Source organism: Oncorhynchus tshawytscha, linkage group LG10 (assembly GCF_018296145.1).
Source record: "Oncorhynchus tshawytscha isolate Ot180627B linkage group LG10, Otsh_v2.0, whole genome shotgun sequence".
In the NCBI taxonomy this organism is placed as follows: Eukaryota; Metazoa; Chordata; class Actinopteri; order Salmoniformes; family Salmonidae; genus Oncorhynchus; species Oncorhynchus tshawytscha.
This window is the reverse complement of record NC_056438.1, coordinates 72,230,932-72,256,386: the sequence shown is the minus strand read 5'-3', so window position 1 is coordinate 72,256,386 and position 25,455 is coordinate 72,230,932. Positions and strand designations below refer to the sequence as shown.

Below are 25,455 nucleotides of genomic sequence, written 5' to 3'. Positions count from 1 at the left end.
CTATAAGGGCATTATCATAAGTTTCACAATTTCACAGAATATTCTAAACTCATAGTGTGGAAATATATGTAAAACACAGGCAAATCACGTTTTTGACTGCACTGGGCCTTTAAGAGTATGTGTTTTGGACACAGAGACTATGGATACAGTGTGGAGAAAGAGGTGGTTGTTCAGACAGGGATGAGAAAAGCACATGATCATCACTTTCTCTTTCTTTCACCTCAGGGATAGACAGAACACTCCTTATCTGTTCTCTACTAGTCAGGGGAGAAGGGAAAGTTTGTTGTGTTGAACAAGGAGGCAAAACAGGAGAGGCAATCCAGTCCCCAATAAAAAATAAAATAAAAAAGGAAATATCATTTTTTTTACTTTCCATTTCGAAGTACGTTGGCATTTCATCACCAAATCTAAATGGAACATTTCTTCACTAATCCGAAAATCCTTAAAACATAATCAATCCCAACCAATTGAATCTCGAATGATACTAGGTATCATCTTATCATCATGTTTTTATCACATTTTTTGTGATCATTACAAAGTCTATCTATAAATGTAACAAATAGACACTTGGGTTGTGGTGTATCTAAGACACTTGGGTTGTGGTGTATCTAAGACACTTGGGTTGTGGTGTATCTAAGACACTTGGGTTGTGGTGTATCTAAGACACTTGGGTTGTGGTGTATCTAAGACACTTGGGTTGTGGTGTATCTAAGACACTTGGGTTGTGGTGTATCTAAGACACTTGGGTTGTGGTGTATCTAAGACACTTGGGTTGTGGTGTATCTAAGACACTTGGGTTGTGGTGTATCTAAGACACTTGGGTTGTGGTGTATCTAAGACACTTGGGTTGTGGTGTATCTAAGACACTTGGGTTGTGGTGTATCTAAGACACTTGGGTTGTGGTGTATCTAAGACACTTGGGTTGTGGTGTGTCTAAGATTGATAAGCGCAAGGTTTTAGTTTTGCAACAACAAATAACTAGGGTAAGGATTCTTACTTTATTTACTTTGATAAGCAAACACTATTGACTACTAATCTAGTTGTTCATGCATCATCTGAGACTAAGAATATCTGCGACCAAATGATAGGCACTTTAAAACCCATGGAATGGAACCCAGATCTGAGGTTACAGGAATTATAAGAGGGAACGACTTGGCCATCATCTTGATTTCAGCTGAAGTATATCTTGGACCTGCATACATTGTGTACACAAAGATGGTATAAAAAAATAAGATGGACGACTTGAAGACGTTTCACTGTAATGCATGAGCTGGGCTATCTACACACCACATCACATCACTGTGACGATAAGGCTGGAAACATTGACACAGAGACACAGTCCAATACAAAATGGCATTACAGAACAAGCAACACGGAGGCATTTTGCAAAAACAATATAAAAAAACAACAATCCAAAACACACTGAATATATTAATAATGAATAATAGATATCTAAGGTTCATGTTGCCACATTATAATATAACTAAAACCACCCCATAAATGTGTTGTTGGTTAGAACAGGCATTGGTTATTGTGTGGTGTCTATGTCATCCAAAGAGGAATGAAGTTGCCCATAGTCACTGATATTAGGTCAGCATTGAGTTTTTTGCTGTAATGGTTAAGGTTAGGATTTAGGTGAATGTAAACTGATCCTAGATTTGCACCTAAGGGCAACTTCTACCTGCAGTGCATTTGTCTGACTCATGATGAAATGGCTAGACAGAATATCCCAGAGAGTTAGTAACAGTGCCCCCTGTAGCCCTGTAGGCCGGTCCCTGCCCATCCCCACCTCCAAAGTCAGACTGCCTCTTAGCTGCCCTCTCCAGTGCCAGGGCGGTCTTCCGGGTCCTGGTTAGGACCTCCTCCAGTTGCCCTCGCAATGCCTGAACAGAGTCCAGTTCTGTGAGCAGGACCTGGGTCTTCTCTGAGCTGCTGGGAGAGGGGCAATGACACAACGCACAAACACAAATGTCCTCAAAACTGATTGCATGGTTTTAACAGTTTTACCTGGCCTACAACTGTATATAACAATGTCTAACGACACTGAAGCTTTGTATGTACCTGCCTGTCAACAAATGTGTGTATTCTTAGATATCCAGGTATGTGTATTGTTAGGTACCAAGGTGTGTATTGTTAGGTACTAAGGTGTGTATTGTTAGGTACCAAGGTGTGTATTGTTAGGTACCAAGGTGTGTATTGTTAGGTACCAAGGTGTGTATTGTTAGGTACCAAGGTGTGTATTGTTAGGTACCCAGGTGTGTATTGTTAGGTACCCAGATTTGTGTATTGTTAGGTACCCAGATGTGTGTATTCTTAGCCTCAGTAAAGGCCTGTCTTCTACCTGTCTCCTCTAGTCTGGATGTGGCTCAGACTCTGGTACAGCCTCTTCTCTGCCCTCAAAGCATTGTTCAGCCTGTGGTACTCATTGACCAACTGTTCCAACACACTCTGACAGAGAGGGGGAGGAAGAGACAGAGCGAGAGACGGAATGAGAGAGAAAGAGAAATTGTTGACACACACTGCACTCGGTAGGCTAGACACCCGACCTTAACAAGGACAATGTTGTAGGCAATAAAGAATTTAGGCAGAGAGGGATACCTGGTGGTCAGTGCTGGAGGGCTGGTCCCTGTCTGTTATTTCTGGGGCCAGGATCTTAAATCTATCCTCCTGCTTTTGGGCCTGCTGCTGGCCCTGTGTGAGAGCTGAGCGCAGGGCTGAGAGCTCCAGCTGAGCCTCCCTCTCTTTCTTCCTGACCAGCTCCAGCTCTTCCTGGATGGCATGTACCTCTGCTGCCCCCTCTGGTGTGGAGGGCTCCATGCTCTCCTCCTGTCCCTGCATCAGACTCTGTAGAAGGAGGACCGTGTTATGTTATGGCAGTTTTACTACTTGAGACTCTGTTGAAAGTTTTTTGGTATCGTACTCATGTGTGCTTGTGTGAGTCTAGTCTAAATTATATAAGCTAGTGTGGAAATGTACAGTTTCATAACAGACTGAGAGAGAGAGAGAGAGAGAGAGAGAGAGAGATTCACAAAATGTGTTTTCCAGTGTCCCAGAATTTACCTGGATAAAAGTCTCTTTCTCTTTTAATAGGTTCTGCAGTCGCTCTGCCTCTCCCGTTCTCTCCCTCTCTCTCTCCTTCCGCAGCTCACCCATCTCCCGTTCCCGTGATGACAGCTGCCTGTGCAGCTCCTGCAGCTGGCCCGTCCGCTCGCCAATCACCTGGGAGAGCCTATCAGAGCAGTCCTGAGAGAGAGAGGAGGTGGTGGGGAAGTAGAGGGAGAGGAAAATGGTGTGGAGAGAGAGAGGTGGAAAAAAGAAAAGAGAATCTGAAATCGACTATCGCTTTATATGTCCATTCTACAGTATATCATTCAATTTCTATAATATACTACTGGATGTCTATCCCCTATCACTGCTGTTGGGCTGGGTGCACTGAAAAGCTAATATGAGATGATTGTCAGAGACAGGTCCTAGATCAGTGGTGTGTGTGGTACCTGTATGTACTGGTCCTTGGTGCTGATGGTGCTGAGCAGGTCCTGGACCTGTGCTTGGTGTTCGTGGCTCTGGCGGTTGCGGTCTGACAGAAGTTCCTGGAACAGTTTCTCCTTCAGTGCGAGGCGAGCCTTCAGCTCCTCCACCACCTCACTGGGGCCTGCCTGGACCTTAGCCAGGAGGGCTGCCGTCAGGTCCTGCACACAGACAGTCAGTCAGTCAGTCAGTCAGTCAGTCAGTCAGACAGACAGACAGACAGACAGACAGACAGACAGACAGACAGACAGACAGACAGACAGACAGACAGACAGACAGACAGACAGACAGACAGACAGACAGACAGACAGACAGACAGACAGACAGACAGACAGACAGACAGACAGACAGACAGACATTATCAGTACACCTGTTGTATTTGTAAAGGTCAGATATAAGAGCAGGATTTTATTGTTGGACTAGTATTGCAAGTCACTTATTTCATCCAACAATGAAGAGCTTCAACAATGGGCAGAAATTTGTAGAGTGGTTGTACTTTGGTTACAAGAGCAAACAGAATGCAAACTGGTGCTATAGCCAGTCCTCACTAGCGTCGATTTAGTTTAGCGTGTGTGTCCAGGGAACAGTGGGTTAACTGCCTTGCTCAGGGGAAGAACGACAGATTTTCACCTTGTCAGCTCAGGGACTCGATCCAGCAACCTTCCAATTACTGGCCCAACACTCTAACCACTAGGCTACCTGCCATATGTGTACTGTATGTGTGTGTGTTTACCTGTGTCTCCCGGCTGCGTGTCTGCAGGGCAGACTGTAGCTGGTTGATGAGTGTGTCTCTCTCTCTCAGAGTGCTCTTCTCTCTCTCCTCACTCTGCTGCTGGAGCCACTGCAGGTTCCTGTGGGCTTCTGCTGCCTGCTCCACGTCCAGCTCCTTACCCCGCACCAATGCATCCAGACTCTATACAAACACACAGTCTAAACATATCAATGTACTGTAGGACACACAGTCTAAACATATCAATGTACTGTAGGACACACAGTCTAAACATATCAATGTACTGTAGGACACACAGTCTAAACATATCAATGTACTGTAGGACACACAGTCTAAACATATCAATGTACTGTAGGACACACAGTCTAAACATATCAATGTACTGTAGGACACACAGTCTAAACATATCAATGTACTGTAGGACACACAGTCTAAACATATCAATGTACTGTATAAACTCTAGATGTACTTGTGTGTGTATTCTCGTTGTTGCTCAAGGTATCTTTCTTTAGTGTGTGTGTGTGTGTGTGTGTGTGTGTGTGTGTGTGTGTGTGTGTGTGTGTGTGTGTGTGTGTGTGCAAATGTGTGTGTGTGTGTGTGTGTGGGTGTGTGTGTGTGCAAATGTGTGTGTGCAAATGTGTGTGTGTGTGTGTGTGTGTGTGTGTGTGTGTGTGTGTGTGTGTGTGTGTGTGTGTGTGTGTGTGTGCAAATGTGTGTGTGTACCGTGATGGTCTCCTGGTTGTTGAGCAGTATGCAGCGTAGTCTCTCCAGGTCTCGTTCTTTCTCTCGGAGGGCCAGCTGTAATCTCCTCACCTGCTCCTCCCTCTCCTCCAGACAACGGAACTTCTCATCTATAGACCGCTGGACAGAGAGAAAGAACATGTAGTATTATTATTATCTTTATGATCATGATCAGCATTATCATTGTTATTATTATGATCAGTATTATTATTATTATTATGATCAATATTATTATTATGATGATCATTATTATTATTATGATGATCATTATTATTATTATGACGATCATATTATTATTATGACGATCATATTATTATTATTATTATGATCATGCTAGTATTATTATTATGATCAGTATTATTATTATTAGCAGTAGTATTATGATCTTATTATTATGATCATCATTATTAGCCAACTTACATTTACTCCTGAGGTGCTGACCTGTTGCACCCTCGACAACTACTGTGATTATTATTATTTGACCATGCTGGTCATCTATGAACATTTGAACATCTTGGCCATGTTCTGTTATAATCTCCACCCGGCACAGCCAGAAGAGGACAGGCCATCCCACATAGCCTGGTTCCTCTCTAGGTTTCTTCCTCGGGTTTGGCCTTTCCAGGGAGTTTTTCCTAGCAACCATGATTCTACACCTGCATTGCTTGCTGTACAGCACTTTGAGATATCAGCTGATGTAGGAAGGGCTATATAAATCAATCAATATTGTTGTTATGATCATTATTAGTATTATTATGATCAGTATTATTATTATATTGTTATTATTATCAGTATTGTTATTATTATTATCTTATTATTAGCATTATATAATTATGATCTTATTATTGTTATGTTATGATTATTATTATGATTATTATTATGATTATTATGATCATTATTATTATTATTATTATTATCCAGTATGTGTGTGTGTTCTTACCTCCAGTGCTCTGTCCCTGTCCTTGATGCGTTCTCTCAGTTTGTCCATCAGAATATCTCTGGGTTTGGAGCTGTCTACTGATTCCAGGAGCTCAGAGTACTCCTACACACACAGAGCGAGATAGGGTTAGTGTGTATGTGTTTATGTCTGTATGTGTGTGCACTAATGTGTATGTTCAGTGTGTGTGTGTGTTGTGTGTGTGTGTGTGTGTGTGTGTGTGTGTCTGTGTGAATGTGTGTGTCTCACCTGTAGCTGGCTCTCCTTGTCCTGTAGGGAGAGTTTGAGCTGTGTGATGGTCTTGTCTCTCTCCTGAACCTCCATGTGTTTCTCTGCCTCGCTCTCCTTCTGCTGAGCCTCTTTAGCCTGCAGCGCAGAGCGGGACTGAGCCAGGGCACTGAGCAAGTCCTACGGTGGGACAGAGGATAGGTTACACACACCTCCTACATCACAGGGGTCCAGACACACGCACGCACACGCACGGACGGACGCAAGCACGCACACACACACTGACCTGGTTGTGTTTGTCGGTGACCTCCCTATGCTGCAGTGCCTCCTTTAGGTCAGAGTGGAGTCTGTCTTTAGCTCTGGTCAGGTCCTCAGCCTGTCTCTGGCTCTGTCTTTGCACTCTATGACTGGCTTCCAGCTCCAGACCCAGGGTAAACAGAGAGCTCTGTACCCCCACTAACTCACCTTGCAGCTGGGCTAGACCCGCAACCTCACTGCCCCCCTCTGGAGCCTGGGAGAGTAGACCAAACAAACAAGAACCGCTGGGGTTAGTCTGGCCATGGGGAGCAAGGGTGTCTGTCTCCATCTATCTATCAACAGTTGGGTTATTATGGCTCTTCATTAACCGGTATCCTGCTCAGTGTTTCATCGGGATCTGTCTGGGGTGTGTCAGGTCTCACCTGATGTTGCGTGATCTGGTTGTGGTGGGCCATCTCTCTCAGTTTACACAGTGTGGTGTTCTGCCCTTCAATTAACTGGTACAGCTCCTGGGCCTGAGGAGGAATATTCAGTAATGTAAAGTACTTAAGTAAAAATACTTTAATTAAAGTACAACTTAAGTAGTTTTTGGGGGTATTTGTACTTTACTATTTATATTTTTGACAACTTTTACTTTTACTTCAGTATATTTCTAAAGAAAATCATTTACTTTTTACTCCATACATTTTACCTGACATCAAAACTACTTGTTACATTTTGAATGCTTAGCAGGACAGAAAAACGGTCCAATGCACTTATCAAGAGAACATCCCTAGTCACCCTGCTTTCTCTGATCTGGCAGACTCACAAAACACACATGCTTTGTTTGTAAATTATGTCTGAGTGTTTGAGAGTGCCCCTTGCTATCCATAAATGAAAAAGATTTGCTTAATATAAGGAATTTGAAATGATTTATACTTTCAATTTTTACTTTTGATGCTTAAGTATATTTGAGCAATTACATTTACTTTTGATACTTAAGTATATTTAAAACCAAATTTACTCAAGTAGTATTTTACTGGGTGACTTTCACTTTTACGTGAGTCATTTTCTATTAAGGTACAGTATCTTTACTTTTACTCAAGTATGACAATTGGGTACATTTTCCTCCACTGGGAATATTCTGTAAATCACTGCTGATGAAATGGTTGGTCTCTGTAGCTGAGTTGATAGAGCATGGTGCTGCAATCCCAGGATTGTGGGTTTAATTCCCGGGACCACCCAAACGTCTGCATGGCTAACTGTAAGTCGCTTTGGATAAAAGTGTCTTCTAACTGGCACATATTAGTATTATTTTAGTCACTAGGCCATCTCAAATGTTTCTGGGGCGGTGATGTAAATTCAGGGTAGACCACACACACCTCGTTGTCCTTGGTACTGACAGAGTCGGTCAGGCCCTGGATGGTGTGTTCCTGGTTCTGAGCTGCCTGACGGATAGAACGCAGATCACACTCCATCTCATTAAGCTTCTCCTGCAGCTTCTGGAGAGAGGGAGAGGGGGAGAGGGGGAGGGGGGGAGGGGGAGGGAGAGGGGGAGAGGGATAGGAAGAGGGAGAGGGAGAGGGGGAGAGGAAGAGGGAGAGGGGGAGAGGGAGAGGAAGGGGGGAGAGGGAGAGGGAGAGGGGAGAGGAAGAGGGGGAGAGGGAGAGGGAGAGGGGGAGAGGGAGAGGGAGAGGAAGAGGGGAGAGGGGAGAGGGAGAGGAAGAGGGTGAGGGAGAGGGGGAGAGGAAGAGGGAGAGGGGGAGAGGGAGAGGAAGAGGGGGAGAGGGAGAGGGAGCGAGGGAGAGGGAGAGGAAGAGGGAGAGGGGGAGAGAGAGAGGGAGAGGAAGAGGAAGAGAAAGAGGAAGAGGGGAGAGGGAGACATTTATTCTTATGTGCTCCAATGTTTCTCTGTAGCAGTGCTGTTTGGTGTGTGCGCGTGAGTGTGTGTGCGCATTCATGTGTATATATGTGTGCGCTGAGTGTGCACGTGTGAATGCACATGCTTGTGTGCATGTGTGTGTGTTGTATGGATGTGTAATGTCTCTGTGTAGCTGTGCTGTTTGGTGTGTGTGTGTTGTATGGATGTGTAATGTCTCTGTGTAGCTGTGCTGTTTGGTGTGTGTGTGTGTTGTATGGATGTGTAATGTATCTGTGTAGCTGTGCTGTTTGGTGTGTGTGTTGTATGGATGTGTAATGTCTCTGTGTAGCTGTACCGTGTTGTTGGCCTCGCTCTCCTGGATCTTGGTCTGCAGGGACTGGACCTGGAGCTGGGCCTTCTGCAGCTCACTGATACACTGACCTGCTGCACATTCATACTGGTTCAACTGGCTATGCTGCTCCTCGATCAGAGTCTGGAATACACACACACACACACACACACACACACACACACACACACACACACACACACACACACACACACACATTAACATGTCAGCACTCACATCCTATATTTATAGGTTCTCGCTACGCTACTCTACACTACATTACCCTACGCTACATTACACTACCCTATGCTACCCTACATTACCCTACGCTATATTACACTACCCTATGCCACGCTACCCTACGCTACACTACGCTACCCTACATTACCCTACGCTACATTATACTACACTACCCTATGCTACCCTACGCTGCATTACACTACCCAATGCTACGCTACCCTACATTACCCTACGCTACACTACATTACCCTACATTACCCTACGCTATGCTACACACACACACACACACACACACACAAACACACACACACACACACCCCACATACACACACACACACACAGATTTAAGTGCTACAGAGTGCACATCCTCTAATGTGCATCTTCTCTGGAGAGGTTTAGGTGATGGAGATGGACAGCTGGATTACCCAGCTAATTAGCTAGGGGTATGGAGAGAACCGGAATATTGTCACGGTTGGAAGCACTGCACTGTGTGCTGGATTCACAGACTACCAAGTAACCTCCTGGAATATTCTTTACATCTAACAGATGATTAAATATGCCACAAATACGATTTGTAGTCAAATAAGGTATCCTATTGAAAGAAAAACACTCCTTCTGATTTCAGTATCTGGCAAGTTTGAGCAAAGACAATAAAATTAGATTAGTGAGCCGATGTCCAGAGCTGACTGGAGAGCTGCTGTGGTATACCTGGTGGGGGCATGGGGGAGGACACTCATGATACAGATCCTCCCACAGCTCCTCCATCTCAGCCAGGTCCAGACCCCCATCCATCTCACTGTCCAGCCTGATCAGAGGGGCCTCCACATCAGGTACATGGCCATGGATCTCCCCCTCTCCATTCGGACCTCGATGCAGCAACCCCAAGGCCGGCTCATAGAAGCTAAGTCTAGAGCCTCCATCGCTGGGGCTCTGTCTGAGCAGCACAGGCAATCTGCTTCCCTTGGGGCTCTGGACGGGCCGGTACACACAGTTCTGGACCAGGCAGAGGGCCAGGGAGAGGTGGGATGCGGATCTCAGCGGGGTCACCAGGTCATGCTCCTCAGACAGGGAGTCAGAGAACCGGTCATCCAGGGGGTCCCGGGGGTACCCTTGCCCCTCGGCCCCGTCTTGGATAGCAGACAGCCGGGTAGATTCTCCAGCTATGTCCAGGGAGTCTATGGAGGGGCTGGAGCTGGCTCGACCCGCCAGGGTACGGTCACTGTCTGAAGCCCGGGACTGAAGCTTGGACCCAGGGATCAGTGTGAGCGAGGAGTGGGTCCCCTCTGGCTCTTCCTCCCCTTCTCTACCTCTTTCTACTCCAATCACACTGGCCGAATACCTCGTCGATGGGCTACAGGAAATACTTTGTGCCAACTTCCTTGGTACTTTACACACAGCCTCATAGTCAGAGTCCACGACTCGCCACGCTGTGCACCCTTGGCACTTCCTACGTGAAGGTGTGACTGTCCCACAGCGTTGTGACCCTACAGCCGTCACCTCTGACCCTGGGTATTGAGGGCGATGCCCATGATGAGGATGGTGGTGACCCCCGAACTCCAACCCCTCTTCAGCCCAGGACTCATACAGAGAGTACACCAAGTCCTCCTGGAGCAGAGCACAGTACTTAGCATGGGTCAGACCAGACATGTCCACCATATCTTCCCCCTGTACCCCTCCTCCCGTACCCCCAGGCCCGGTAATGACCCCTCCACCACCGCCACCCTCCTCCCCATTGGTCTTCCGGTAGAGGCCTCCGATGAGACCCCGTAGCCGGTGTTTCTCCTGGAGCAGCCTCTGCAGCCGTTCGATGGACAGAGCCTCCACACGGGCGACGACCGTATCAAACCTATACATACGCTCCAGTATGAAGGCACACTTGGAGCAGGCAAATTCGCCGCGCCCGTCCCGGGTCAGCTCTCGCCCCAGGGCGTGGGACAGAAGCACTTGGAGGTTGAGTTTGGAGGCGGGGTGGAAGATCCACCGGCGTTGGTTACCGCAGAGCTCACGAGCGCAGATACGACACGCCTCCTTCATTCTGATGTCCAGCATTCCACACACACACTTAGACGGAGGCCAATCACCTTAGCTTGAAAACGTTAGTCTAATGGTGAAATAACCTTTGTTTTTAATGATAAAACAAAGGTTCTGGCTGTTTACTGTCAAGTGTCCTATAAATAATAAATAACATTTGATTGATGGAGGTGAATAAGAGGATGCTATTAGCTCCAATATGACTAATGCTCATCCATCAGAAGAATCACTTTAAAACTCTGTGTATAAGATCATTGAAGGTGGGAATATATTGCATGTAACAGTCCTCGTTCTCTCTTGTCAGAAGACAAATAAATATCACTAAAACTTCATAAAGACAACAGATAGGCAGTCATTAAGGAAATACTAATATTGGCACTGGTAGCCTGCAGGGAAACGCACACAGCAGCAAGTAAAAGAGATGCTCACAAAATCCAATACTCTTGACATAATGACTATTTTTATTTCATAACCCGACCAGCGTTGTTGCTTCAGTAGGACTATGAAGAATTTGGGTGAATTGTAATTGCATATTGCTTGAGCAGAGGGCAGCCAGCAAGTATTCCAGTATCCTTGGTCACCGATTCTGTTGCATTCCGTAATGGATATTCTGAAGCGATGGGTTAAAGTCCGAAAGGGAAAAATAAAGTCATTTGGTGTCATGCGCCTTGCATATTCCCTAAATACACAAACCACCAGAGTTTTCACTCCAGGCGACTTCATCTCGCGTTTACCAAAACAAGAAAAGCACGCGCACGTTCCGCTGCATTACTTGGTTAGCTGTCATTGGGAGGCTCGCACTGTCAGATAGATTATCACCGGTACATTAGGCTACGGCAGTATCGCTTTAACTGAAGATCGTCACCGCGGATAATTGACACACCAAAACAATTCATTCGGTAGCGGCAATCAGGTCCTCCGCAATCCTTTGACATTCATTCATGATTTACAATGTCAACAGTGGAGTTAGCTCACTTCAGCCCCGCGATCCTTTGGGCACACAATGATGTGGCAGCTTTGTAGCACTGGCTAGACCTGGCTGCAGGCACGGAGCGCACCATTTCATGCAATAGGGGTGCACGATATCTGATCGTCTATATCAAGGGGTTAAAAAGTGTCCCTATCTGACACGATAATACACGTTATTTTCTTTCATATAATGAGCTAAATTTCGGTCAATTTTGTTAAAGATGTTGAATAAAATACTTTGACGATCTCTAATGCTCCCCAGGATGCCCTTAGTTATTCTGGTCCACTCTACACTAAGCTTTGTATTCGCTTCAACGAACAGGTGAAATGCATATTACCGTGTAGTAACATGGTGACATTAGTGACGCTCTGAAATGTAAATGACTTTATATTCCCAGTGTTTTGCATAAACTCTTGTAAACCAGTAGAAATAATCTAAATGAAAACCAATACTAACATCATTTTCTCTGCTTTGTTCATTTCCACCAGGCTATTTTTGTGCTTTTATGGGGTCAATACCAATTACTCAAACAGAACCACACACTCAGTCACAATGTTATTTCGTAAATACAGAATTTGATATCAAATTCAATGTTGAATTGATTCTATATTTAACAAAGCAAAAAAACATTTACTTCTTTGGGTAGCATGTTTAGATAATACACACACACACACACACACACACACACACACACACACACACACACACACACACACACACACACACACACACACACACACACACACACACACACACACACACACACCCACACACACACACACACACACACACACACACACACTCACACACTCACACACACAGCCTGAGGGTTGACTTGAACTAATTTCCACTGAACAGGCCGAGCAGGCTGCATAACCTTTCCTTCCTCATATTGAGCGTCTTCTAAATGCAAATAAGATCTCATAAATACACTTACAAGTAAATGCCATTAATGCTTTGCAAAGCAGAGGGGATACATTTTACATAGAGTTTCCTATGCCCTATGCCAGGGTTGTGGGATCGATTCCCGGGGCCACCCATATGTAAAATGTATGCATGCATGAAATGTAAGTCGATTTGGATAAAAGCGTCTGTTAAATGGCATATATTATTATATATTATCAGGCAAAAGCTTCCATAATAGCGAAGGTGGATGGTTCCGATGTTTACATTTATATTTTATATCTCGTACATTATTAATAGTTATGGGAAGAAAAAAAAACAGATCTGGCATGTATGACATGATTGTATGACATGATTGTATGAGTGAAGATACACTGTAACGGCAGTGGCTCTAGAACCCAACAGATCTCAACAGATGGGCTGGCCACAGCTCTCATAGTGCTGCTTGCTGTTGAGTGTAACAACAAAGTGCTTCTATTCTACTCTATACACTTAGGGCCTGGAGTCTTTCCTGTCTGACCACATGTCCTGACCATGTCCTGACCTGGACTCTAGTTATAGCATATAGTCATGTGGTCAAGAATAATTATTGTACTGTATTCTATTCTATTCTATTCTAGAACTGTATATCACAGGAGGCCCAGGCTCCAACGCCTTCAACCAGGCGCCTGTCTGTGGGAAATAGACTACAACACAAGGCTATCCATTACAGTTAGTCATCAGGAAGAGTGATTTAAAGCAGAGAGGGAAACACAGTGACACAATAGGACAAGAGGGCCATAAAACCGGTTACTACGACTACATATGCTACAAGAACAGAACAAAGAGAGGGGCACTAGTGGTGCAGTATGCACCGACACTGGTGGATGTGGGACTGCTATTGTAGCCTGTGCTGTGAATGGAGGGGTGTAGACAGATATGTTGACATATGAAGGTAAACCGGTTTTTCTAGAAACACGAGGCAACATGAGAGACGCTGCCGCATATAAATTAACTTACTGACAATAAATTAACTTACTGACAATAAATTAACTTACTGACAATAAATTAACTTACTGACAAGGGCAACCCAATGACATTGAAACATCACATTTGGCTTCAACATTTAAAATATGGTTTGGCTGTGTGAATAAATGAGCTGTACAAAACCACATTACCCAGAATGCTTTAGGCTCATAGGTTTCCACAGTGACCAGTGACTGTGTATCCCTGAGGGTGTGCACACGGACAGTCATACACTCACACTGTGACTGCACATATCAGATTTGATTCTCAAAATAGCATGCTGCCTCAGAACAGAATGTTACAAATGGCTACTAGCTCCAAGTCTCTCTTGGAAAAGGAATGGGTTCAACCAAAAGGGATGGGTTAAACTAAAAGGGATGGGTTCAACCAAAAGGGATGGGTTCAACCAAAAGGGATGGGTTCAACCAAAAGAGATGGGTTAAACTAAAAGGGATGGGTTCAACCAAAAGGGATGGGTTAAACTAAAAGGGATGGGTTAAACCAAAAGGGATGGGTTAAACCAAAAGTGATGGGTTCAACCAAAAGGGATTGGTTCAACCAAAAGGGATGGGTTCAACCAAAAGGGATGGGTTAAACCAAAAGGGACGGGTTCAACCAAAAGGGATGGGTTAAACCAAAAAGGGATGGGTTAACTAAAAAGGGATGGGTTAACCAAAAAGGGATGGGTTAACCAAAAAGTGATGGGTTAACCAAAAGGGATGGGTTAAACCAAAAGTGATGGGTTAAACCAAAAGGGATGGATTAAACCAAAAGTGATGGGTTAAACCAAAAGGGATGGGTTAAACCAAAAGGGATGGGTTAAACCAAAAGGGATGGGTTAAACCAAAAGTGATGGGTTAAACCAAAAGTGATGGGTTAAACCAAAAGAGATGGGTTCAACCAAAAGGGATGGGTTCAACCAAAAGGGATTGGTTAAGCCAAAAGTGATGGGTTCAACCAAAAGGGATGGGTTAAACCAAAAGGGAATGATTATCAAAAGGGATGGGTTAACCCAAAGGGGATAGGTTACAAAAGGGATGGGTTATTTGGGTGGCAGGTAGCCTAGTGGTTAGAGCATTGGGCCCGTAACTGAAAGGTTGCTAGATCGAATCCCCGAGCTGATGGGGCAAGGGGGCCTAGCTGATAGGATAAGGGGGCCTAGCTGATAGCTCTGCCCTTGAACAAGGCAGTTAACCCACTGTTCCTAGGCCATCATTATAAATAAGAATTTGTTCTTAACTGACTTGCCTAGTAAAATAAAAATTTTAAAGGGACTGGTTAAACCAAATTGAACCCATCAAATTGACAGTTTATTTAAAGTCAAGAGTAATACATGATTCATAACAAAAACCTGTATGTGATTTTGCTAATATTTACTATGCTTCATTTTCAAACCCATGTAGGCTTCATTACCTTACTATATGATGTTGTATGGCAGACATTTTCTCTGAGGGCAGAGTTGACCTTGTATGTCCTAGGTCAGATCCTCACTAATGCCTTATTATGGGTGGCTTAAAATTACAGTCTGGGGTTAGTTGGCGGTTCTTGATTAAGTTTGTTGAGGATTTGGGGTTTAAAATGACAGTCTGGGGGTAGTTGGGGGTCCTTGATTAAGTTTGTTGGGGTTTAAAATGAGGACTGCTTCAGTACTCTCCAGCAGAGTCCACTGCAAAATCAGATAGTTCCTTCAAGCTCCTCTTTAAGGACTTAAGCATAGACCCACAGCGCATTTCATTCATAACATTTCTCCCTCCTGGATGGCCTGCCATTTAGATTGATCTCATTGACTGTGGTGTCTGGAGAACCAATTAGAAGCTAGGTATCTTAGACAACACAACTTGATATCTGTGTGTGTCAGAGTTGGCACCAGAAGGTCAGCGTGACCTATTGACAACCTCGCTGAAACACGAGCCACTAAATGCGCACCAACACACATCCTTGCACGCACACTCATTGACATACATGGATACAGACACTTGCAAGCCTTCTGTGTTGTATACAGTCGTGCTCTGTTGTGTACACAGATATAGAACATGTTGACAGACAGGTAAACATTCTTTCTACCCTTACTATCAGGTGTAACTATAGGCCAGAAAATATTGATATTTAGGTATTTTTCTGTCATTTAATGGGGCAAATAAATCCAAAGTTCAATGTGTGCCATTCCATTGCCTGTGCCTGTGCATTCATTTTCCACTTTCAAAGACCCCTCCGCCTCAGTCTTCTAAAGAAACTGAAATGGATTTGAGTAATAGTGATCCATTCAGCCTTAGTTACAACTGGCAGTGGCCAAGGCAATAGGACAACATCACTGTGTGAAATCTGAGCTGAGATCAGCCGTGATAGTCACATTTGCATCTTAGAGCCAAGCTGATTTACAAGGTAAAATGCCTCCAGAGGCACCTTGGGGATTTGGCTGCTTCATGAGAAACTCACACAACAACAAATATGTGTAGGATTCAAAGCTGCCACCAAATGACAAGAGCCAAGGGCCTTGGGAGTCTCTGTGAGACAGGATCAAAGGAAGAATAATGGATATGACCAGAGCCAAGAGCCTTGGGAGTCTCTGTGAGACAGGATCAAAGGAAGAATAATGGATATGACCAGAGCCAAGAGCCCTGGGAGTCTCTGTGAGACAGGATCAAAGGAAGAATAATGGATATGACCAGAGCCAAGAGCCCTGGGAGTCTCAGTGAGACAGGATCAAAGGAAGAATAATGGATATGACCAGAGCCAAGAGCCCTGGGAGTCTCAGTGAGACAGGATCAAAGGAATAATAATGGATATGACCACAGCCAAGAGCCCTGGGAGTCTCAGTGAGACAGGATCAAAGGAATAATAATGGATATGACCACAGCCAAGAGCCCTGGGAGTCTCAGTGAGACAGGATCAAAGGAATAATAATGGATATGACCACAGCCAAGAGCCCTGGGAGTCTCAGTGAGACAGGATCAAAGGAATAATAATGGATATGACCACAGCCAAGAGCCCTGGGAGTCTCAGTGAGACAGGATCAAAGGAAGAATAATGGATATGACCAGAGCCAAGAGCCCTGGGAGTCTCTGTGAGACAGGATCAAAGGAAGAATAATGGATATGACCAAAGCCAAGAGCCTTGGGAGTCTCTGTGAGACAGGATCAAAGGAAGAATAATGGATATGACCAGAGCCAAGAGCCCTGGGAGTCTCAGTGAGACAGGATCAAAGGAAGAATAATGGATATGACCAGAGCCAAGAGCCCTGGGAGTCTCAGTGAGACAGGATCAAAGGAAGAATAATGGATATGACCAGAGCCAAGAGCCCTGGGAGTCTCAGTGAGACAGGATCAAAGGAAGAATAATGGATATGACCAGAGCCAAGAGCCCTGGGAGTCTCAGTGAGACAGGATCAAAGGAATAATAATGGATATGACCACAGCCAAGAGCCCTGGGAGTCTCAGTGAGACAGGATCAAAGGAATAATAATGGATATGACCACAGCCAAGAGCCTTGGGAGTCTCTGTGAGACAGGATCAAAATAAAAATAATGGATATGACCAGAGCCATGCATCTAGAGAGTTGAGACAACCTGTAGAATGTTGAATATTGTTCTAATTCTGGACAGTGACATAGCAATGTTTAAATATTCCCAGTGGAATGTTAATGGCGCTCTAACATGGCTGCCATAGAATGTTGTAGTGACATGAGAATGCATCATAATGCAGAAACCTCATTGGCCCAACTCTCTAAATACATGGCTCTGGTAATGACTAGCTATAGATAACGACTAATATGTGGTAATGACTGAGAAGAGATGATGACTGTCGATTACCAAAACTAACAAGTGACGATGATTAGCCAAACACTCTTGATCAAAATGACAGGATACACATACACTGTACTGCGGCTTTCTTTCAACTGTAAGTGAGGTATAGTGACACTTTAAATAAAGATTTAATTTCATTTAATTTCATTTGACACACAGCAGCGCATCTATTTCTATTATCTAACCCCACTCCAGTCAACACAGACGCATACTGCATATACCTGTTTACTGTATACCTGCATACTGTATATACCTGCATACTGTATATACCTGTTACTGTATATACCTGATTACTGTATACCTGCATACTGTATATACCTGTTACTGTATATACCTGTTACTGTATATACCTGTTACTGTATATACCTGTTTACTGTATATACCTGTTTACTGTATACCTGCATACTGTATATACCTGTTTACTGTATACCTGTGCATACTGTATATACCTGTTACTGTATATACCTGTTACTGTATATACCTGTTTACTGTATATACCTGTATACTGTATATACCTGTTTCTGTATATACCTGTTACTGTATATACCTGTTTACTGTATACCTGCATACTGTATATACCTGTTACTGTATATACCTGTTTACTGTATATACCTGTTTACTGTATACCTGCATACTGTATATACCTGTTACTGTAGATACCTGTTACTGTATATACCTGTTACTGTATATACCTGTTTACTGTATACCTGCATACTGTATATACCTGTTACTGTATATACCTGTTTACTGTATATACCTGTTTACTGTATACCTGCATACTGTATATACCTGTTACTGTATATACCTGTTACTGTATATACCTGCATACTGTATATACCTGCATACTGTATATACCTGCACACTGTATATACCTGTTTACTGCATATACCTGTTTACTGTATACCTGCATACTGTGTATACCTGTTTACTGTATATACCTGCATACTGTATATACCTGTTTACTGTATATACCTGTTACTGTATATACCTGTTTACCGTATATACTGGTTTACTGCATATACCTGTTTACTGTATACCTGAATACTGTGTATACATGTTTACTGTATATACCTGTAACTGTATATACCTGTTTACTGTATACCTGTTTACTGTATACCTGCATACTGTATATACCTGTTACTGTATATACCTGTTACTGTATATACCTGTTACTGTATATACCTCTTACTGCATATACCTGTTTACTGTATACCTGCATACTGTATATACCTGCATACTGTATATACCTGTTTACTGTATATACCTGTTACTGTATATACCTGTTACTGTATATACCTGTTACTGTATACCTGCATACTGTATATACCTGTTACTGTATATACCCGTTACTGTATATACCTGTTACTGTATATATCTGTTACAGCATATACCTGTTTACTGTATACCTGCACACTGTATATACCTGCATACTGTATATACCTGTTACTGTATATACCTGCATACTGTATATACCTGTTACTGTATATACCTCTTACTGCATATACCTGTTTACTGTATACCTGCATACTGTATATACCTGCATACTGTATATACCTGTTTACTGTATATACCTGTTACTGTATATACCTGTTACTGTATATACCTGTTACTGTATATACCTCTTACTGCATATACCTGTTTACTGTATACCTGTTACTGTATATACCTGTTACTGTATATACCTGTTTACTGTATATACCTGTTACTGTATATACCTGTTACTGTATATACCTGCATACTGCATATACCTGTTTACTGTATATACCTGTTACTGTATATACCTGTTACTGTATATACCTGTTACTGTATATACCTCTTACTGCATATACCTGTTTACTGTATACCTGCATACTGTATATACCTGCATACTGTATATACCTGCATACTGTATATACCTGTTTACTGCATATACCTGTTACTGTATATACCTCTTACTGCATACACCTGTTTACTGTATACCTGTTACTGTATATACCTGCATACTGTATATACCTGTTACTGTATATACATGCATACTGTATATACCTGTTACTGTATATACCTGCATACTGTATATACCTGTTACTGTATATACCTGTTTCTGTATATACCTGTTTACTGTATATACCTGTTACTGTATATACCTGTTTACTGTATATACCTGTTACTGTATATACCTGCATACTGTATATACCTGTTACTGTATATACCTGTTACTGTATATACCTGTTTTCCTGTTAATTGTGTAATGTGAGAAGCTCCCCTCTAAGAATGTGACTGATGAGAATAGAGAATGTGTGCGGACTGTTCATAAATTCATCACATCATTTGTTTACCACAGACTAAAATAACCCAGGCCCGCTCCCTTCAGGGCCGACAGCTCCCAACACAATACTGGCATTAACAGACATAGAGACACTAACACAGACTGGTCTAGGAACGGTTTATTACTCAGCTCTAGCAGCTGCTATATACTAAGATGTTATATGGTATGGTAACTATGGGTAATGTATGATGTTTACGTTGAATTCAATACAATGGCGTTTCAATTAAACACAAAGAAACCCTAATTATATTAGAAAGTAGTTTATATGTGATTACAATTTGATAATGTATTTTTCCTTATATAGTGACCACCGACCACATTCCATAGCTCATGATGTTACCACTCTGTATGTGGCTGTCTGGTTTAAGAGGTGCTTTGTGTTTATACTTCAGTAGGGGTCAAGCTCCACCAACACCTTAGAGTGGGATCTGGCTAAAGTGGGTACTGACTCAACAGTAGTGTAGGACTAGCACCTCAAAGTGCAGACACTTCAATCAACTTAATACAGAACTCAAAGCTGATAGTGATTATGCAATATTAAAGACGGAATCCGCAGTAGGGGTACAGAGAGCCACTGGCCGCCCCATCACCTTTGTTATTGTTTCTGTTGCCGAGCTGAGGAGCGCCTCGCAGCATGGTGAAACAAATTCCAGTACATATTGTGCTCTTCTATCGTGCGTGCGATGATGTCAGAGGAGAAAAAACTGTGTTGGTTGTTTTCAATAACTTCTTTGTTGTTGTAATATCACAAATGGACAGTTTCACCATGAAGGATCCCAGCTTCAAGTGAGTTTCTGTGTTCACTTCAGGATTCACTCACCTGCATCTCCTGCTCAATGCGTAGTCTCTCCCTGCCCAGCTCCTCCTGGTAGAACTGTGGGGGAGAGAAACAGGGGCCGTAGAAAGTTAGGTGTGTGTGTACGTGTGTGTGTGTGTGTGTGTGTGTGTGAGTGTGTGTGTGTGTGTGCATCTGTGCATGTGTTTGAGTAATGGTGATATCAGTCCCACAGAGCGTAATTAATATCTCCTTCTCAGAAAATCTGTACAACAGCTGTAGGGATGATCAGACCATTCAGAGAGGGGCAGAGTACACCGCGTTCTGTTGACAGTCGTCCAAAAAAATGCATCACACTACCACCCTGCCTGCTGCCACAACAACACAACTTAACACAACACACTACACAACTGGTAGATTGAACACGACTAGTTGCATGGGTTACAGAAGGCTACACAGCAAATACAAATGTAATGGATTGATTCTGAAACAGAATAAAGTGTTAAAGGTAGACTCAGCAAAATGATGTTGCAACAACCAGCACCACAGGTAGCCTAGTTGTTAGAGCGTTGGACTAGTAACTGAAAGGTTGCTAGATCAAATCCCCATGCTGACAAGGTAAACATCTGTTGTTCTACCCCTGAACGAGGCAGTTAACCCACTGTTCCTAGGCCGTCATTGTAAATAACAATGTGTTCTTAACTGACTTGTCTAGTTAAATAAATATATATTGAGATCCATCACTTGACTCACAGTGTTGTGGTTTGCTCCTTACTGTTCACAATGTTGTAGCCAGGGCTTTGAGCCTCACTCTTCATTGCCCTTAGGTGTTGTGGAAATTGACCACATGGAATTCCTCAATCAAAATAAGATTTTGACAACTGAAAGGATATGAATGTTTATGGAGTGTTTATGTGTGTGTTGCTATGCGTTTCTTGACAGGAGTGTTTATGTGTGTGTTGCTATGTGTTTCTTGACAGGAGTGTTTACGTGTGTGTTGCTATGCGTTTCTTGACAGGAGTGTTTACATGTGTGTTGCTATGTGTTTCTTGACAGGAGTGTTTATGTGTGTGTTGCTATGTGTTTCTTGACAGGAGTGTTTATGTGTGTGTTGCTATGTGTTTCTTGACAGGAGTGTTTACGTGTGTGTTGCTATGTGTTTCTTGACAGGAGTGTTTATGTGTGTGTTGCTATGCGTTTCTTGACAGGAGTGTTTACATGTGTGTTGCTATGCGTTTCTTGACAGGAGTGTTTACATGTGTGTTGCTATGTGTTTCTTGACAGGAGTGTTTATGTGTGTGTTGCTATGCGTTTCTTGACAGGAGTGTTTACATGTGTGTTGCTATGCGTTTCTTGACAGGAGTGTTTACATGTGTGTTGCTATGTGTTTCTTGACAGGAGTGTTTATGTGTGTGTTGCTATGTGTTTCTTGACAGGAGTGTTTACGTGTGTGTTGCTATGTGTTTCTTGACAGGAGTGTTTACGTGTGTGTTGCTATGTGTTTCTTGACAGGAGTGTTTACGTGTGTGTTGCTATGTGTTTCTTGACAGGAGTGTTTACGTGTGTGTTGCTATGTGTTTCTTGACAGGAGTGTTTACATGTGTGTTGCTATGTGTTTCTTGACAGGAGTGTTTACGTGTGTGTTGCTATGTGTTTCTTGACAGGAGTGTTTACGTGTGTGTTGCTATGCGTTTCTTGACAGGAGTGTTTACATGTGTGTTGCTATGTGTTTCTTGACAGGAGTGTTTACGTGTGTGTTGCTATGTGTTTCTTGACAGGAGTGTTTACGTGTGTGTTGCTATGTGTTTCTTGACAGGAGTGTTTATGTGTGTGTTGCTATGCGTTTCTTGACAGGAGTGTTTATGTGTGTGTTGCTATGCGTTTCTTGACAGGAGTGTTTACATGTGTGTTGCTATGTGTTTCTTGGCAGGAGTGTTTACGTGTGTGTTGCTATGTGTTTCTTGACAGGAGTGTTTACGTGTGTGTTGCTATGTGTTTCTTGACAGGAGTGTTTACATGTGTGTTGCTATGCGTTTCTTGACAGGAGTGTTTATGTGTGTGTTGCTATGCGTTTCTTGACAGGAGTGTTTATGTGTGTGTTGCTATGCGTTTCTTGACAGGAGTGTTTACATGTGTGTTGCTATGTGTTTCTTGACAGGAGTGTTTATGTGTGTGTTGCTATGTGTTTCTTGACAGGAGTGTTTATGTGTGTGTTGCTATGCGTTTCTTGACAGGAGTGTTTATGTGTGTGTTGCTATGCGTTTCTTGACAGGAGTGTTTATGTGTGTGTTGCTATGCGTTTCTTGACAGGAGTGTTTATGTGTGTGTTGCTATGTGTTTCTTGACAGGAGTGTTTACGTGTGTGTTGCTATGTGTTTCTTGACAGGAGTGTTTACATGTGTGTTGCTATGTGTTTCTTGACAGGAGTGTTTATGTGTGTGTTGCTATGTGTTTCTTGACAGGAGTGTTTACATGTGTGTTGCTATGTGTTTCTTGACAGGAGTGTTTACATGTGTGTTGCTATGTGTTTCTTGACAGGAGTGTTTATGTGTGTGTTGCTATGTGTTTCTTGACAGGAGTGTTTACATGTGTGTTGCTATGTGTTTCTTGACAGGAGTGTTTACGTGTGTGTTGCTATGCGTTTCTTGACAGGAGTGTTTACATGTGTGTTGCTATGTGTTTCTTGACAGGAGTGTTTACATGTGTGTTGCTATGTGTTTCTTGACAGGAGTGTTTATGTGTGTGTTGCTATGCGTTTCTTGACAGGAGTGTTTACATGTGTGTTGCTATGTGTTACTTGACAGGAGTGTTTATGTGTGTGTTGCTATGTGTTTCTTGACAGGAGTGTTTACATGTGTGTTGCTATGTGTTTCTTGACAGGAGTGTTTACGTGTGTGTTGCTATGCGTTTCTTGACAGGAGTGTTTACATGTGTGTTGCTATGTGTTTCTTGACAGGAGTGTTTATGTGTGTGTGTTGCGTGTGTTACGTAGCTATAACAGGTGTGCATCCACATTTTGACATTGTGCTTCCACGTTTCCATGTGGTTCCATCTTTTTTACATGTGTGGGGAGATATGGATGAAGAAGGACTGGGTGAGGAGGGGGGAGGACATGTGAGGAAGGGTTGAGCTATGTCTAATGAGTGAGTGAGGAATGGGTGAGACTAGGGTGAGAGATGGGTGAGTGAGGAATGGGTGAGCTATGTCTAATGAGTGAGTGAGGAATGGGTGAGACTAGGGTGAGAGATGGGTGAGTGAGGAATGGGTGAGCTATGTCTAATGAGTGAGTGAGGAATGGGTGAGCTATGTCTAATGAGTGAGTGAGGAATGGGTGAGACTAGGGTGAGAGATGGGTGAGTGAGGAATGGGTGAGTTATGTCTAATGAGTGAGTGAGGAATGGGTGAGACTAGGGTGAGAGATGGGTGAGTGAGGAAGGGTTGAGCTATGTCTAATGAGTGAGTGAGGAATGGGTGAGACTAGGGTGAGAGATGGGTGAGTGAGGAATGGGTGAGCTATGTCTAATGAGTGAGTGAGGAATGGGTGAGCTATGTCTAATGAGTGAGTGAGGAATGGGTGAGACTAGGGTGAGATATGGGTGAGTGAGGAATGGGTGAGCTATGTCTAATGAGTGAGTGAGGAATGGGTGAGACTAGGGTGAGAGATGGGTGAGTGAGGAATGGGTGAGACTAGGGTGAGAGATGGGTGAGTGAGGAATGGGTGAGACTAGGGTGAGAGATGGGTGAGTGAGGAATGGGTGAGACTAGGGTGAGAGATGGGTGAGTGAGGAATGGGTGAGACTAGGGTGAGAGATGGGTGAGTGAGGAATGGGTGAGACTAGGGTGAGAGATGGGTGAGTGAGGAATGGGTGAGACTAGGGTGAGAGATGGGTGAGTTGTCCCTGAAACCCTGTGTATGAAGCTTTTCACTTGCTATTACATGCCTGTACACACTACAGGAACTCAGTCAGTCAAATACATACAATAGATGAATACAATAACACAATAAATGATTGAACCATTGACCCCAATGCAGACCCTACACATGCACTTTTCCTCATACGTGTAACAGGGATGATATATACCTCTGCATCCCTCTCTTTCTGCAGCAGGGATGAGGAGAGGTTCACTACCTGTCCCTCCAGCTCTCCCACCTTCAGGGCCAGGATGCTCTTCTGTCCACTCAGCTCAGTGATCAGAGCCTCCTTACAGCGCAGAGCACAGGTCAGCTCCTCAACCACCCTGCAGGAGGAGAGAGAGGAGAGACAGGAGAGGAGAGAGAGGAGAGGAGAGAGAGAGAGGAGAGGAGAGAGAGAGAGAGGTCATTACCATAGGTACTGTGGGCTAAATTTGGACTTGTAGGTGTCCTAGGCTTTCCTCCATGAGTGTGAAGGTGTGTAATTACAGCTTTTAGGTCACTGGTTCAACTCTGGCTCGAATGACCATATACTGTGCGTGTACCTGTCTCTGTTGGTGTGTGATGGGGGGTGGTGAGACGTGTTCTGGGTGCTCTCCTCCTTCTCTGGGCTGTCCTTCATGTCCTCCAAGAGGGTCTGGGAGCTAGACCTAGCCAGGGAGGCCATCCTCCCAGCCTCACATCGCGCTAGCTCGGCCTCCTGGAGGAAAAACATGAAAAGGTCTGGATATCAGTCTGTGTTCAAAGCTGATCTAATAATATAACAACTAATTTCATCTCAACAAAGACTACAACCAACTTTAGCAGTGTGTGTGTGTGTGTGTGTGTGTGTGTGTGTGTGTGTGTGTGTGTGTGTGTGTGTGTGTGTGTGTGTGTGTGTGTGTGTGTGTGTGTGTGTGTTTG

The 25,455-nt window shown here is 43.6% G+C and overlaps 1 protein-coding gene across 8 annotated transcripts in view; it reads right to left on the bottom strand.

Moving 5' to 3' along the window:
- Window positions 1-25,455, bottom strand: part of LOC112259651 (myomegalin) — a 113,561-nt gene that overhangs the window by 49,164 nt on the left and 38,942 nt on the right. For 5 of the 8 annotated variants that reach the window (XM_042329001.1, XM_042329006.1, XM_042329005.1 and 2 more), the window contains exons 1-14: window positions 9,557-11,890; window positions 8,615-8,752; window positions 7,781-7,900; window positions 6,842-6,934; window positions 6,448-6,672; window positions 6,183-6,341; window positions 5,937-6,038; window positions 4,982-5,119; window positions 4,262-4,441; window positions 3,495-3,689; window positions 3,061-3,243; window positions 2,599-2,844; window positions 2,342-2,448; window positions 1,790-1,932 (exon numbers count right to left, since the gene is read on the bottom strand). In XM_042329001.1, coding sequence (XP_042184935.1) covers window positions 1,790-1,932; window positions 2,342-2,448; window positions 2,599-2,844; window positions 3,061-3,243; window positions 3,495-3,689; window positions 4,262-4,441; window positions 4,982-5,119; window positions 5,937-6,038; window positions 6,183-6,341; window positions 6,448-6,672; window positions 6,842-6,934; window positions 7,781-7,900; window positions 8,615-8,752; window positions 9,557-10,897 — 3,370 coding nt within the window. In that variant the 5' untranslated portion in view covers window positions 10,898-11,890. Of the gene's footprint in view, window positions 1-1,789; window positions 1,933-2,341; window positions 2,449-2,598; window positions 2,845-3,060; window positions 3,244-3,494; window positions 3,690-4,261; window positions 4,442-4,981; window positions 5,120-5,936; window positions 6,039-6,182; window positions 6,342-6,447; window positions 6,673-6,841; window positions 6,935-7,780; window positions 7,901-8,614; window positions 8,753-9,556; window positions 11,891-20,684; window positions 20,739-24,721; window positions 24,879-25,097; window positions 25,253-25,455 lie in introns of those variants that run through there. The other 3 variants (XM_042329008.1, XM_042329002.1, XM_042329003.1) reach the window with 3 other exon arrangements.